The sequence below is a fragment of the Garra rufa genome, chromosome 20, assembly GCF_049309525.1.
Source record: "Garra rufa chromosome 20, GarRuf1.0, whole genome shotgun sequence".
NCBI classification, from domain to species: domain Eukaryota; kingdom Metazoa; phylum Chordata; class Actinopteri; order Cypriniformes; family Cyprinidae; genus Garra; species Garra rufa.
In genome coordinates, this window is record NC_133380.1 from 12,356,192 (window position 1) to 12,372,908 (window position 16,717).

Sequence of the window (16,717 nt, forward strand, 5' to 3'; positions counted from 1 at the left end):
GATAAGTCGAGTGTCGAGCACGAAGGAAACTACAACCTGATACGTTGATAACCTGATAAATTCCTTGGTGCTCGACACTCGACTTATCATGACTAAGTTCAGGATGGCGGCGTGGAGCTACTTTGTGCCTCGTAAATGGCGTAAAACAGTGATTTATTTACATGGCTATTCCGATGCCCTGTTGACTCTCATTGACAGCCTGTTGTGAGCATCGGCTAACTGACCCCAGATTTCGGACAGCTGGACACAAACCGAGATGAGATATGCAAGGTACGTTCACACTCGGTATCATGATTCAATACACTTTAGGTCAAAATCACACCGGAGTTCTCCTTTAAGATAATTTTGGTGAAATTCAAGAGCTTTCTGACGCAGGAGCCAGCATTCTGACGTAGAATGCCTATCTCTCTTAGTCCATTGTCTGTATATTCTGGTTCAAATAACTAAGGTTAGGCAAAAAATTGCAAGTCATCCTCACTGTGTACAGTGTGCGTCGGATTTTTTCAAAAATATTGTTGTGTTCCGAAGATTGGTTTGGAACGGCATGAGGGTGAGTAATTACTCACAGAACTTCATTTTTGGTTGAACTATCCCCTTTTAGTTACTAGTACATTCCACAAAATTTTTATTTTGGGTTCCATGGAAGAAATGACAGTATTCATACAGATTTGTAACAGCATGAGGGTGAGCAAATGATGATAATTTCCATTACTGAGTTGGACTTTTAAAAAGTTAACAGCAGGGAGCTGACTCGTAAAGTCTTATAAATGCGCATATACACACACACTCTCAAAATAAAGGTGATGAGAGTTTAGGGAGAGAGAAAAAGAGAGTGTGAGTGGATGGGAGTTACCCACACACACACATAGTCTTTGCTGTTAGCCATAGTCAGCATCCGTGTATGTGTGTGTAAATGACTGATGAGGGGTTAAGGGGAGAATCCCACACACAGCTGAGGTGAGGAAACTCCTCAGAATACACTATCCATCTCTCTGCCCCCTACACACCATTACAAAGCGTTACTGATGAACTTTAACTGCTGGGCCGTGCTCTCTCTGGACATACTGTACAACACCAGTCATCAACTTCTGTGACAAACTCCTTTACAAGGTGCCGTCGCTGGATGCACTGCACAATCTGGCCCCAGTCAATGTGTTTCCACTGTAGAAAATGACATGATGGAACATTATAGAACAAAAATTTCCTTTAGGCCAAAAGGTCCATTTTAGACCAAAGGTTTATTCACACTATAGATAACTATAACGATAAAGTTTAATAACGATAATACGATAATAATCACATTCAGAGCGATTTTTCAGCTGATGAATGTAAAATCACTGGCAGCCAAACTCGATTTTAAAGAGCTTGAGCATTTAAAGCAGCAGACAACATTTCTGCAGGGCATGCTTAAAGTAAATTGAATGTTATCGTGCGTTGATGTGAGCACTAATATTGTTAGTTTTATCTTTATTGTTATCTTACTTGGTGTGAACAGGCCTTAAAGGAGAGGTTCACTTCCAGAACAAATATTTACAGATAATTGACTCACCCCCTTGTCATCCAAGATGTCTTTCTTTTTTCAGAAGAAATTATGTGTTTTAAGAAAAGCATTTTAGGATTTCTCTCCATATATTGGACTTCTATGCTGCCCGTGAGTTTGAACTTCCAAAATGCAGTTTCAAAGGGCTCTAAATGATCCCAGCTGAGGAAGAAGGGTCTTATCTAGCGAACAGTCAGTTATTTTCTAAAAAAATTAATAATAATAATAATAATAATAATAATAATAATAATAATAATAATAATAATGACAAATTATATACTTTTTAATCTCAAATGCACGTCTTGTCTAGCTCTGCGTAAACTGTGTATTCCGGTTCAAAATAGTTAGGGTGTGCCTAAAAACGTCTCATTTTTTCCTCCAACTTCAAAATCGCCCTACATCGCTGCAGAAGTACCGACCAAGTGTTTACAATGTGAACATCGTAAAAAAAAAAAAAAAAAAGAAAGGTAAAAGCGATGTAGGATGATTTTGAAGTTTGAGGAGAAAATTAGATGGGAGTTTCCTGACACACCCTAACTGTCTTCAACTGGAATACACAGAGCAGAGCTACACAAGATGAGCATTTGAAGTTAAGAAGTACATAAATTGTAATTTTTATTTTATAAAATAACCAATTGTTTTGCTAGACAACTAAAGAAAGAAATACATGAACATCTTGGATGACAAGGGGGTGACCTGTACATCTTTGTTCTGGAAGTGAACTTCTTTAAAGGGATAGTCCACCCAAAAATACATTTATGATTAAATCCAAGATGCATGCGTTCCGTTGCTGTCTATGCAGGGTCAGGAAGCTCTCAGAATTCATCAAAAATATCTTAGATTGTCTTCCGAAGATAAGCGAAGATCTAACGAGTTTGGAACGATATGAGAGTGAGAAATTAATAGAGATGCTCCGATCAGCATTTTTGGGGCCGATCACCGATTACCGATCACCAAGATCATGATCTGCCGATCACCGATCACTGCCGATCACAGAATGGCAGGGGAATGGGAATCTTTTATCTATAATCTAGCAGAGTTTGCACCATTTGTAGAAATGAAACTAACTCTAAATTAACTATATTGAAAACAAAAAAGCTGTAGAAATAGGCTACAGTCAAGATCTTGAAGAACCACAAAGTTAGGGTTGTGCCAATAGATGATAGTATCGTGTATCGACGATAGAGATATCGCCAGTTGCTGATGCCTTTGACGATAGCAAGACGATTATTATTATTATCCGTCAAAAAGGCGCTTAACTTTAGCGATGCAGTGCAGAAAGTCGGTTCTAGGATGCTTCAGAAACTTGCCGTGGTATAAACCAGGGTTTCTGCAGATATGAACAAGTGAAATTTAAGACTTTTTAAGACCTTTTTAATACCACCTTATATGAAATTTAAGACCGAAACCTGTAATGGAAATAGATATTATATTACATGCATATGTGTAATATTTATTGTGTTTAATGTAAAAAGTAAACGCAATTTCATGGCTGTTATAAATTAAAATTTATTACTACGATATACAGTGAACTTTTCATATCAGCAGATACTATTCCACACAAAATATCCCCATAAAAGTACCACTAGAAATATCTGATGTAAAAAAAAATTCTGAAGCAATATTTTCATCAGTGCTCTATTAGCTTTTACATCTTAAATCTGCATATTTGATTTACCTTTATAAAGGCCTTTTTTTTTTACTTTTGAAATGTATGCATTACCTTTGAAATTTATTTTATGAATTTATCAATAAATTCTAAATGGCTGTTAGCAGTGAGATTACATAATTTACACTGCAAAATTAAAAGTGAGATTAATGTTTTAAATACATTTATTGATTTATAAATATATACATTAGAAATGTTGGGTGTGGAGGCATACTTTTAAACACACTAAACTACCAGCAGGTGGCGGTAAGTCACTTCATGAGCGAGTTATTTCAACTGATTCGAGCAAAACGCTGAATCATAGCAGAACGTTGCTAGGAGAATGCTTCTGCTAATGTTGCATATTGTCTAATATGTAAGTAACTACTTGACTAACTACTTTTTTATTGAGCTAAAATTAATGTAACATTTGTAATTGTGAGAATTTTTAGCAAAAAGCTCACTTGGTATATTACTGAACTATATCATGTTATAAATAAACTATACATTTTAAATTTTTACCTCAGTGTGTTTCTTTAGAGTGCTGTTACATTCATTTGTTTTAAAGTATGTCACAAATAGACCAGAAATACACTATCCATTATCAATTTCTGTTTACGTTTACGTTTAATGTATTAAAATATGAATCTTTCTTGCCTTTGGATGCTTCTCTAGTTGTTTTTGTCACTTCAGTTTTAATCAGGCGGTTTGTTCGGTCGGGCAAGTAAAAAAAAAACATTTTAAGAGTATTTCGAACGCTGGCGGTCAGCTAGCTCGACCTATATTTCTTATTATTATTGATAACATTATATACAGAAAAAGGTAGTTTGACCTGTATTCTGCTAACTGCGATTCTGAAGACGCAGTAACTTCCACAGAGGGAGAAAAAAATCTAGTTGTTAGCAACTGGCCTTAGCCAAGCCCTATATTCAGTTTTTTTCAAGCTAAGTATCACTAAACTTGCACTTCCCCATAGCTAAAAAGTTAAATCTATTTTACTTCTGCGGTACAATCCGAGAGAGACTCGCGGCAATAACAGAAAGCTGATTGGCTATTGCATGCTGGTCTCATTTGTAGTTTAAATACAGCAAATTATATTTGGAATAGTGAAATAAAGAACTACAACACCACGGAAACAACAAAAAGAGAATTTAAATGAGCATTAGAGGTAGCGTTACATGGACATCGGAAAAATAAGACCTGTGTAAAATTATTTAAGACCTAGAACAGCGAATTTAAGACTTTTTAAGGCCTAAAATTTTGATTTTTAAATTTTAGACTTTTTAAGACTTTTTAAGACCCCGCGGAAACCCTGATAAACACACGCATAGAGTGGCCACATCACCTTAACGCGCCGCATGGGTAAGAGATTTATTCATCATACAGTGTAGACAGATAAACTGATTATAACGGGAGTGTTTTTTAAAGTGCACCTCGCACTAGACTAGGCTACACTAGTTAGTGATGAAGTTCTTTGATAATGTAAATGTTCTTTGCTTGTTATTTGTAGCTGTTTTTTAAGATGATGTAAGGATTATATTATACAGCACTGCAGAGTCATTAGGATAAAGGTAGTAAAATGTGGTTTAGGCTGAATTAAATACAATATATCAGAATCCGTCTGTATATAGGAAACATAAACATTCACCTCAATAACATTTATATGCGTTCATTAGAATTACAGTGCGATAAAATGGCGCTAACACACGCACGTGAATTACACGCGCACCGTTTCTCCTCATTCTATATGAACTGAACTACAACATGAACTGATGACAACAATCGGATATACAGCAGTAACATTATTGCAATATGATGGGTATAGAAAGATACATTCATTTACATTCAAGCACGCACATTTACCGCTCACTGAAGATAGCAGAGAATGAAACCGAAAGTAAACTTGAACGTCTCCGGCAAAACTAGTCAGCGCTCTGTACACGCACAACTTAGTCACATGCCCAATAACAAGACTACCATTACAAAAAGAATAAGGAATTTAGTACTCATGTTGCCACTGGTAAGCTCCGCTCTGCTGTTGTTTACCTGTGCGCCGTGCATGCACGTATGAAAAAGTTGCGCGAGTAATTTACATCAAGTGATCCGCTTTTTTGATCGGCGCTTTTGGGGTTCGCCGATCAAGCTATTTTAAGCCAATATCGGCCGATCGTGATCGGTGGCCGATCAATCGGAGCATCACTAGAAATTAAGGACAGAATTTTCACTTTTTGGTGAAATATCCCTTTAAGGCTAAACAAAACCATATCACTTGCAATATAACAAAGACACTAGAAGCACCCAGTATCTATTTTTGTTGTGTTGCAAAGCTACTCCACTTACTATTTTCCATTTCTATCTGAAATAAAACATCTAGAAATCCTATGCAAATTTTATTAGATGTACATAACTTTAGACTTAGACAAAGCCAATTTGCAATGCACAGACAGTGAATTACATTACTTGGGTGTTAAAACATGTTCTCAAAAATATGAGAAAGACTCCTAGAGTGTTTGTTTGAGTGCAGTTTTGTGACAACAGCATCAAACCAGCTTTGGCCCAGGCACCATTTTGGTGGAAAAAGCAGGAACAAGGGAGCTTCTGTGCAAAATATTTGCGTTTAGTTTCTCGGTCTCTGCAAACTTCTGCACTTGTATCTCTTTGAGTCTATTTAAATCAGCGTTCACCGTGAGAAACGACTCCATGTGAATTGAACAAAGTGTGTCGAAAAGAGTCTAAAATGCTGTTACAAGTGATTGATGCCTGGCAAACTCTAAACTCAAAGCTTGGGCTCTCATAAGACATGTCTTAATATAGATCACAACAGCTGCCTGCCTACCTCATATAACCCTGCTAATCTGATGAAGCCACTCTCTCTACAAATCTGCTCGGTTCCTGCCAAGCCCGATGTGTCTGATTAGACTCCGCCCACTCTCCGAGTCGATAGGAGATTTAACTCCTCGCTTCTCATATGCATAAATGGCCTTTAACTGTGTTAAGGTGGAGAGCGAAGGGAAAGAGATAAACACAGGGTGCAGAAATTAGGACGGAACTCTGCGGTCTCCCTCGCCCCGAAATCGTCTGTTTTCTCATTACAGAGCCAGTCTCCATTTTCTAGTCATCGTTTGAACTTAATTACTGCAGTCGTGCCAGGACTGAGGCCCTTGCTATTTCCCCCCTCGCTCGCATCAAATTCAGTTTGACAGGAGACAATTCAGGGAGATACAGACCCGCTATGGAGGGTAACAGTGACCAAAGCTAATTTCACTACAGTAATTGCTTTGGCATCGGACGAAACGCTGCCATTTTGTTTATGTTAAAGAGCAACTCTGAGGCAAATTGAAGGGAAAAAACTTCAAAGCCAAATGCAAAGTCAGCAACTGAGAATTCCAGACAAATATCAGTCAGAAACGCAAACTACTTCCAAGTGATTCCTTTGTAACCTGACAAAACAGGACTAACTACACAGAAACGACTCAAGGAGGTCAAACACAACTACAGTACCACAGTGCTCTACAATTTCTAGAATTAGCGTAAATCAATCTTATTTAGTTACTGGACATATAGGGGGTATAGACAAGTCTCCAAGGGAGGTGCTCTTCAGCTGCCCAATAGGTCTCTGTTAGCACAGTTTAAACTCGAGCAAAGACAGAAAGCAGTCGATAGACACTGTCAATCCCAGAAGCACTCTGTCTGTCTTTTCTTTTTTTTAACACCGACTGCCAAAGCAGAAAGGGATTCCCTCAGTTGAAGGTGAGACTGAGTGCTGGCCATTTGGTATTAACTTTTATTCAGCAACAAAACAAATGGAGATGATAAATGAAATTGCATACACCCTCTAGAATCTGCAAAATGTTAATTTTACCAAAATAAGAGGGATCATACAAAATGCATGTTATGCATGTTATTTTTTATTTAGTACTGACCTGAATAAGGATATTTCACATATGCATATAGCCCACAAGAGAAAACAGGAGTTGTGTGCCTCCAAATAGTTGCCTTTTCCGGAAAATCTTTCAGGTCTCACAAATTCTATGGTTTTTCGGCAGTTTTGTGTATTTGAAACCTTTCCAACAATGACTCCATGATTTTGAGATCCATCTTTTCATACTAAGGACAACTGAGAGAGTCATATGCAACCATTACAGAAGGTTCAATGCTCCAGAAGGAAAAATGATGCATTAAAAGCTGGGGGTGAAAACTTTTGGAATTTGAAGATCAGGGCAAATTTAACTTATTTTGAATTCTAAGAAACATGTAAATTTCTTCTGTAGCTTCTGAAGTGCAGTACTAAATGAAAAAAAAAAAAAAAAAACTTAAGACAAAATGAGAAAAATGTACACATCCTCATTCCTCATCTCCAAAAGTGTACACCCCTGCATTTAATGCATAGTTTTTCCTTCTGAAGCATCTGTGAGCGTTTGAAACTTCTGTAAGTGTTGCATGTGAGTCCCTCAGTTGTCCTAAGTGTGAAAAGATGGATTTTAAAATCATAGTCATTGTCACACAAGCACACACACATACACACACATATATATACATATATATATATATTTTTTTTTTTCCCCCCTTGTCATGCCTTACAAAGCAATCCAAGTGGGGTACTCATTAGTTTTAGAAACAGAGTTATTATCATTGAGATGAACTATATTAAATCCTGTATTTACTGCACTGATAGCTCTATATATGCATTTTAATGAACTTATATATCATAAATAGCAATTATCAGTCTTGAATTGTCGCTTTAAGGGTTGTGCCAAGGAGAGATGAGCGAATGCCCATTTTCCATCCTGCTCTCGCTCTTTTTCCGCCTGCAGGTCATCCCGTGTTCACCCACTCTCCCTTGTCTGTCTGCCATTAGCCACGGTCAATTGGATTCCTGTCAGCACCGCCGAACTGCTGCTGGTCTATTTCAAACGGGTGGATGAGCAGAGAGGGGCAACGCTCATACACACGCGCACTCTAAAAGACTCTGAAACACACATAGTTCAATGTAAAAGGACTAGCACTCAGTGCACTAGGGGCTCGGGGCGAGCGAGGGCATGTCCAACATTAGCATCTTTTTGAACGTCAGCGATGAGGATCACACAGAATGAACCGTATGCAGCAGAATGTTCACCTTGACACCTTCCTCACCTGGTCGGTCTGTTATGCGGAAGGCTGTGACAACGCTTCAGTGTTTTGATGTGTTTGTGAGCCTGTGTGTAACACTGTGGCTATTTGCTGATAAGACAGAGCTGCCAGCTAAAGGTCAAAAGTCAACTGTAGTAATGAAAGAGTGGTGGTTGCCACAGCAACTCCCATGGTGCAGGATTATGGGGTGTGATTCAGAGGTTTGGCAAGGCTTGCTATGGCTCTCTTGAGCTTTAGCCTCTTAATTAACTGCTGCTTATAACAATTCACGCCCTTTTAGGTTTTTTTTTTTTTTTTTGTATTTTACAAGTATATTCCTAGAATAATCTGCAACTCAGAGCGAGGTGTGAAATTAAATTACTATTACCATTTCGTCTAAGAGTCCTGTCTCAAATCCTTTCATTTTAAAAAAGCACAGAACACAATGTGGCCGCACAGATTTTTATGATTATAAAACAAACCCTATTACAAAAAAAACTGGCCACCCCTCAATACACTAATATACAAAGAGAGAGAAAAAATCTGGCAACCATGATACAATATAATCATATGTATGCCAAACAGAAGCATTTGTGACAATACTTGGCCACTGAGCAAAGGAGCCATTTCATCTGTCCTTAATTTGTTGCTCTGTCTTTTAATTATTGATTTTACTCAATGGCAGTTTCAAACTCTATCGAGCTGCCAACTAAGACAGAATTTTGGGTATCATCATAAGCATCATAGACAATAAGCTAGACAGCATTTTTTTTTGACATTTACATGTTCAAATTGAAGCAGCCTACCTAGACGCTGCCTAGCCTGCATCACAAGTCTACCTATGAGCAAGACAGCATTTTGAAACAACAAATAAATAAATAAATATTATCTGGAAATATAGCTATTAAGGAGCCAAGCACAACAGGGGTAAACTGAAAAGCTAAAAAGCTGTATTTAATTACGCCAGGGTTAACACATACCAAGTTTGGTCAGAATCCACTAAAGCATTACAGAAATATAAGTTCATGTCTATTTTCGCACAAACTTTGGCAAATTTGTTAACACACATTTATTATATATCAAAAAGCTTTTGATAACTTTTGGCCAGAATACTAAAGATGATCTGAGCCAATTTAGGTGAAAATTGAACAACCTATCTAGGACGAGTTTGAAAAAGTAGATTTTATCGGATAATTTAAAATTGCAAAATATCCTGACCATAGATTTGATAAGCCTCCGGCTTAGTATGAGCCAATGAATCAGAGAAAAAAATAATTTTGCTTTTTAGACCTCACGGTTCAAAAGGTATGTAAATTTGGCCTATTGGTGGCACGTATACGTTTGAGTTCGAGACTCCAAATTTGCTGCGGTTAATGAGACTGTCCTCTAGGTGTGTGCCAAATTTTCATAACTTTCCTGCAAGTGATTCTAGAAGATTCATAAGATTCATTACAATACGTTAAAGCATTTTACAACAAAATTCAAAAAACTCTAAGTTCAAAATGGCTGACATAGGAAAATTTGGTATTATTTGATTTGGTATGCCGTTCCTAATCTAATAAGATCGCTTATATGATTTTTGGTCAAACTGGTCAGAAATTATAAACAAAAATGACAAATTTTTGGCAGAAATGGCCCATGAGCCTTTAGGTCATGCTTATTATAACACGTACAAAGTTTAGTCTAAATCCACTAAAGCATTGCAAAGCTTTTGATAAATTTGGCCTGTTGATGGCGCTAGAAAGTTTGAGATAGAGACTCCAAATTTGCTATGGTTAATGATAAGACTGTCCTCTATCTGTGCGCCAAATTTCATAACTTTCCCCACAAGTGATTCTATAAGATTTATAAAACAATATGCTAAAGCGTTTGAAAATACAGAATTTTAACTTCAAAATTTGAAATGATTCATATTAAAAATGGCTGCCATTTGATTTAGTATGCCGTTTCGAATCTAATGAGACCACTCTTAGGATTTTTAGTCAAACTGGTCAAAAAATTGTTTACAAAAATGTTAAGATTTTCTATACCTTTCGACCAGGGCCACTACAGAGTTTGAGATAGAGACTCCAAATTTGCTGTGGTTAATATTGAGACAGTCCTTTATCTGTGCGCCAAATTTCATAACTTTCCCGCAAGTGATTCTATGGGCTGCCATAGACTCCCAGAGCTATTACACTTCTATTCAAAGATGCACTATCAAAGTGTGATATGTTATGCAGTCTTGCATAATTGTTCTAAAGCAACCTCACACAATCAACAAAAAATAAGACTAAAACACTAATCCAAATCAGTCAAAACAATTCGGGGGAGTAAAAGATTATGAATAATAAAAAAAAAAATAACTACAGTACCTACAGTATACAGCATTGCTGGCCACTATAGGCTTAGGCTAGTATTCGAATGTGTCATGATGCCCAAAAATGCTGCTGACATAGCTCACTGGGTTCAGAAACACAGTGAATGTTCCTTTATGGAGAAGAAGTGAAAGGAGGTGAGGTGGGATCTTCACCTCTCCCTACACAAATTCAATTATTCATTATTGGTAGGAATGGTCATTTGCTGCTGCAGCATTATTACTTTTTGTTCCCTCCTTTTTTCATTTAATTCTCTGTATGACTTCCATATTAGTCTGTCTCCTATAGTCTCCTTTTGTCTTTCTTCATTTTTGTCACTTTTCTACCCTAAGAAAGAGAATAGGAAAACGGAGTGAGAAGACAGAATGTATGTGTGCAAGTATGTGCCCGCACTTCTGGGAATCAGTGGAGCAGCGGCCAAAAACAATCTCCATCAAAACCCAGACATCCTGTCAATGTCATTCTCCAGAAAAAGCAGTCAGCACCGAGGAGAAAGCACGAGAGAGATGTTATTGAGAGGATGACTAAGCATGTGTGGCTGCAGGTCTGCATGCGTGTGAGTGTTCGGCGTGCAGGAATGTGTGAGTGCATACGGTGCAGCGGTAAGGTGAGTGTGTATGAAGGCCTGTAGCCTCCTGCTCTACTGCTGGTCCCCTGCCACTCCTCAGCATTGATTTAAACAAGCTGCTTCTGAGGGCTGAAAACTCACTGACCTGGAAAGGGCTGATAGAGGGAGAGAGTGAGGGAGGGACATTCTGTTTGAGGGTGGAGAACGGACAGGAGAAAAAGAGAAGCTAAGGACAGGAAGGAGAGGAGAGGAGAGAAACATTTACATCTGGCTCCATACCTTCAAAATCTTAAAGCCACAGCAAAGTCTGATATGCCATATTTAAAGGCAACATGAAGCCAAAATAACAATTATACAGTTATAAGGTTTACATATACCTTGAAGAATCTGCAAAATGTTAATTATTTTACCAAAATAGAAGAGATCGTACAAAATGCATGTTATTTTTTTTAGTACTGACCTGAATAAGACTTTTCACATAAAAGACATTTACATATAGTCCACAAGAGAAAATAATAGCTGAATTTATAAAAATGACCCGTTCAAAAGTTTACATACACTTGATTCTTAATACAGTGTTGTTACCTTGATATTTCACAGCTGTGGTTTTTTGTTTAGTGATAGCTGTTCACGAGTCCCTTTGTCTTGAACAGTTAAACTGCCCGCTGTTCTTCAGAAAAATGAAGATGTCCCACAAACTCTTGCATTAAGAGCCAAGGGGTGAAAACTTTTGGAATTTGAAGATCAGGGTAAATTTCACTTATTTTGTCTTCTGGAAAACATGTAAGTACCTTCTGTAGCCTCTGAAGGGCAGTATTAAATGATATAGGCAAAATAAGAAAAATGTACACATTTTCAAAAGTTTACACCCCCAGCTCTTATGCATCATTTTTCTGTCTGAAGCACCAGTGAGCATTTGAACCTTTTGTACTAGTTGCATACGAGTCCCTCAGTTGTCCTCAGTGTGAAAAGGTGGATCTCAAAATCATACAATCATTGTTGGAAAGGGTCCAAATACACAATAATGCTGAAAAACCAAAGAATTTGTGGGACCTAAAAGATTTTTCTAAAAAACAACAGGCAGTTAGCTTTTCAGGACAAACAAGGGACTCATGAACAACTATCACTAAACAAAAAACTGTGGAACATTCAGGTAACTACACAGTAGGGGTGGAACGGTACATGTATTCGTTTCGAACCGAATCGGTACGGGGGTCACGGTTCGGTGCATGAATTTAAACGGAGAATACACGGTATGAAAAAAAAAAAAAACTTGCCTGCAAAATAATTAATGTAATGCGGAACTACTGTTAGATACGCGGGTTCTTTAGGGACAGCTAATATTTAGCCCCGCTTTAGCTCTGAAGCTCTGATTGGCGTCGATGCAGCCGAGCTCCGCCTATGTATGCGGTCTATCAGAGCCCGTCTACATTCTCTGGCACTCAGCAATTTTTTGTCAGCTCGACGGTCCATCATTGTGGTCCAGGGATTTCCTGAACTTTATGATTTGTCAAGCCCCCATTATTTTGACGCTAATAGAAGAAACAATGCATGGAGACGCATAGGCTTGGAGCTAGAGCGCAGCTGATGGTTGCTTAGAAACGGCAGACGCTTCCGGAGCGCAAGCGCCCGAGCGCTTTGTTGATCAGGAAGAAAGCAGCGCACCTAGCGTTTTTCACGCGTTTTTAGGCGCGACATGTGAACGGCCCCTTAGATCGCAAGTTTGGGAAAACTTCGCTTTTCCAGTCAGTTACAGTAGTACAGGCGAGAGAGTGGTGGAAAAGACGAGGACTGTGTGTTGCCGTTGTTCAGCGGTTGTTGGGTATGTGAGTGGAAATACATCTAATTGCCTTCTGCATTTTTGTTTTGCTTTTCCCTCCACTGTACCGAAATCATACCGAACCGTGACGTCTGAACCGAGGTACGAACCGAACCGTGACTTCTGTGAACCGTTCCACCCCTACTACACAGTATTAAGAATCAAGCATATGTAAAGTTTTGAAGAAAGAGAACAAAAAAAAAAAGAAAAAGAACAAAGAATGCTAGTGTTAGAGGGTCTTTTTTTATAAAAAAAAAAAAAATAGTAGTTAGAATAAAAATAGAATAGAGAGTGCTAGTGTTAGAGAGTCTTTTGTTAGAGTGTTTTTTAATTAAATTTAAAAAAAAGAAAAGAAGACTGCTAAGGACTGTTCCGACTGAGTTCATATTACATTGATATACTGACCAATATGCCCTCACAGTATCATTTTTGTTTATAAAGTCAAATGTAGCATCCTTAGGGGGCCTTATCTACAGCCCATAAAGCAAAACACACAGCATCTTCTTTTAAACATGACAGCCTGTACCCTTCATGCTTCACTTTTCAGACAGCCGATCTGGGTCAATCACAACCCCTATCGCGCTCTCTGTCGCCTTGTTTCACAGCGAGTCTGAAAACTCATCAAGTTTGACAGTGTACAGTTCAGGCTGCTCGTCAGGAGAGCCAGTTCCACGTCCCTCGTTGCACCGGGGACAGGTTTCAAAAACGCGCCACAGGAGTGCATTATCATGCATCTGATGGCGGACCCACCGTCAGCTCATTCCCCAAAATTTCAGCATTTCCATCATGAAATCATTTAAAATAATAAAGGCGACGAGATTCGTCTCATCACTGTTGCAGCCAAGTGGAAAATAACTTTGCATTTCAAATGGCTTTTCATAAAGGAGACAGGCGGCTTCTCTTTTGTCAGATTAGTGCACTAGAACCTTCAGAATAGGAATGAAGAGAGTGTGTGAAAGTATGTACACACAATCACACTCAATGACAGTAAGTGGAGACAGAAAGAGCTCAATCTCAAAGTGTGTGTAACCTAGACCCATCATTTGAGGGCAAGCAATATTTGGCTACTAATTAATAATATGATTCATCCTGTTCACATAGGTCAAGGCTTGTGGACCAAAAATGATGGAAGGCTGGGAGGAGAAAGAACCAGATTATTCCCTTTAAACCGGGGGCTACTGCAAAGCTGCTCCAAACACAAGCCAGTGTCAACCTAGCACTGACACGACTTCATTTCATAAGGTATAGCAGCTATGATTATGATCTGAATCAGAGTGGGCGGCTTACCATGAACATGGCTCTGAAGTTGCTGAGGTCAGTGAAGAGTTCCTCGACGCAGGTCTTCTTGGGGTCGATGGCGAAAAACTCCAGCATGTTGAGGTAAAGGGTCACCATATTACTGTGCATGATCACCAGCTTCTGGTAGTGATCTCTTGCCTGCGTAGAGAAACTGTGAGGAATCATCGTCAAGGACTAGCACGTGAAAGTGAATGTACAATTTCTTCAAAAAAATAAATAAATAAATTTCTCCTGTATCTTGAAACTTTAGTTCAAGGGGAGAAAAACAATTCTGCAATTTTGTTAAAATGAATCCTACCTGACATTAAGTTTTTTTAAATACACTTTTATATTGCGGTAATTTTACATTCAATCTTCAAATTAGTCCACAACCAACATAAAGACAGTATATTTTTAATATTTGTTTAAAGAGCATATGTTTTTTTTTTTTTTAAGTGTCCTAATTTAGTCATTTTCTCAGAATATACATTTATACATAGTTATTTGTCAATTATTTCGAAACAGTATGTCTAAAGCAGCTTTGAGCGTAATCTCTGTAAACCCCTCCCTTCCATAAGCCTACTCTGGTCTGATTGGTTAGCTGGCCAAGCCTGTTGTGATTGGTACAGAGGAGAACTTGAGCGAGTTAGCAAGTGCTACCATCCGTGTTGCCAAATCCGTGGTTGTTTTTGATGTCTGCGGGTTGAAGCGACCCCAATAACATCATATTTAGCCTCTGGAATGCGAATTTACCAGGTGAACCCAGACCAAAAGCCTGTATTTTACACTCTGGAACACAATTTTTAATGGGGGACCCCCCTCGAAATGCAATGGGCTGGTTTTGTTGTGAAAACCTGGCAACCCTGATGCACATTTACATGAAACAATAATATAGTGCTCCAATCTATCCTTAAAATAATGCCATAAAACAGTTTAACACTTGCAAGCAAATCGTGCCCACAGCTAAAGTTTAGCTGCCTAACCGTAAACGCATACCAAAAAAATAATGGTGGATATGTTACCCGAGTGCTAACGTGTCTAACTGATGAAACAACATAGTTTGTAAACCAAAGTTACATTATTTATTATTAAACAAATTAGAACAACAATAGTCTACATGAACCGACACATTTTTATGAAATAGTGGGTTCACAGCGAATTAACAGAACTATTTCAGTAAGACAGTAATATCGCGGTTTACCTAGAAACATAAAGCTGCACTAGATATACATCACATATTAGCACAAAAAATAGATATTTTGAGCACTCACTTGAAAATGTATAGATAACGTCAATCGTACTTACAGGTTGTGGTTTGGAGACGCTTGTTAGTCCAAATAAAGAAGATTAGAAGCCAAAAAAGATAAAAGCCAAGATTAGAGAAGCACTCCTACTGTAGGTAAAACAAAGAGCACACAACAATAGGTTTGAATTGTTTTGCTGTGGTATCGTGGAAAAAATAAATAAGCGGAAGTGTTTGTGGACAGGTCAGATTGTTCGTATTTTATGGGCTATTGTGATACCCAGTGACGTATATCGGTAACAGGCAGAAGATTCAAAAATATGACGACTTGTTAGATGATTCTGAGTTGACTCTTCCTTTTGAGAGACAATCTTTATGTATAATGCACTTTTTTGATTAACAACTTTGCAGACTGTTTGCATTGAAGGACAGCTATGTTTCAAACTGCAAAAAAGATATTTTTCGAAAACCCATATGACCTGCTCTCTAATTCTCAAATGTATAAGTACAGTGCGCTTTTGATTCAAAAAGGAAAATTGTTAATCTTTATTTTATTCTATTTATCTTATTTTTACCAGGTTACCCCTTGGTAAGGATGCTGTGAAATGCCAGAGCTCGAGTTCAAAAATAGTTTGTTTAAAACCAACCAAAATGAAAACAATTATTGTTTTAATCCCTGATCGCATGGCTACACACCCATAACACAACACTTGCTACAAAGCTGTGAAACCAGCACATCCACACATATAGTGAAAGCAGATAGATAATCCACATAGTAAAGTCCAGTTCATTTTAATTATAGTTAAACTGCTGCACTCACACAGATCCGAGGGCCGTATCCGTTACTGCTCTATAGCCAATTAAAACTGCGTCTGTGTGTATAGTATGAGCCAATGCAGAACATGTAATTTATTGGGAAAGAATGTATACACACAGGCATTTGGTTCATCAACAAACATAATTACAGATGGTTAAAAAGTGAACATAGACAGCCATTTAAACCAGTGTTTATGTTCGATGCATTCGGATCTAATGGCAATATGTGGGCTGCAAATCTCTGCAAAGCCCATGTTTTTATAGTGACCCTTATGGCTACACTGAATACTGATAAATTCATTCACATCTTGGCAAGACTAAAAAAAAGTGCTTTGTGCA

The 16,717-nt window shown here is 38.1% G+C and overlaps 1 protein-coding gene across 1 annotated transcript in view; it reads right to left on the minus strand.

Annotated features, from left to right (window-relative positions):
- Positions 1-16,717, minus strand: part of diaph3 (diaphanous-related formin 3) — a 491,335-nt gene that overhangs the window by 221,179 nt on the left and 253,439 nt on the right. The window contains exon 25 of the mRNA XM_073825458.1: positions 14,329-14,493. Coding sequence (XP_073681559.1) covers positions 14,329-14,493 — 165 coding nt within the window. The remainder of the gene's footprint in view (positions 1-14,328; positions 14,494-16,717) is intronic.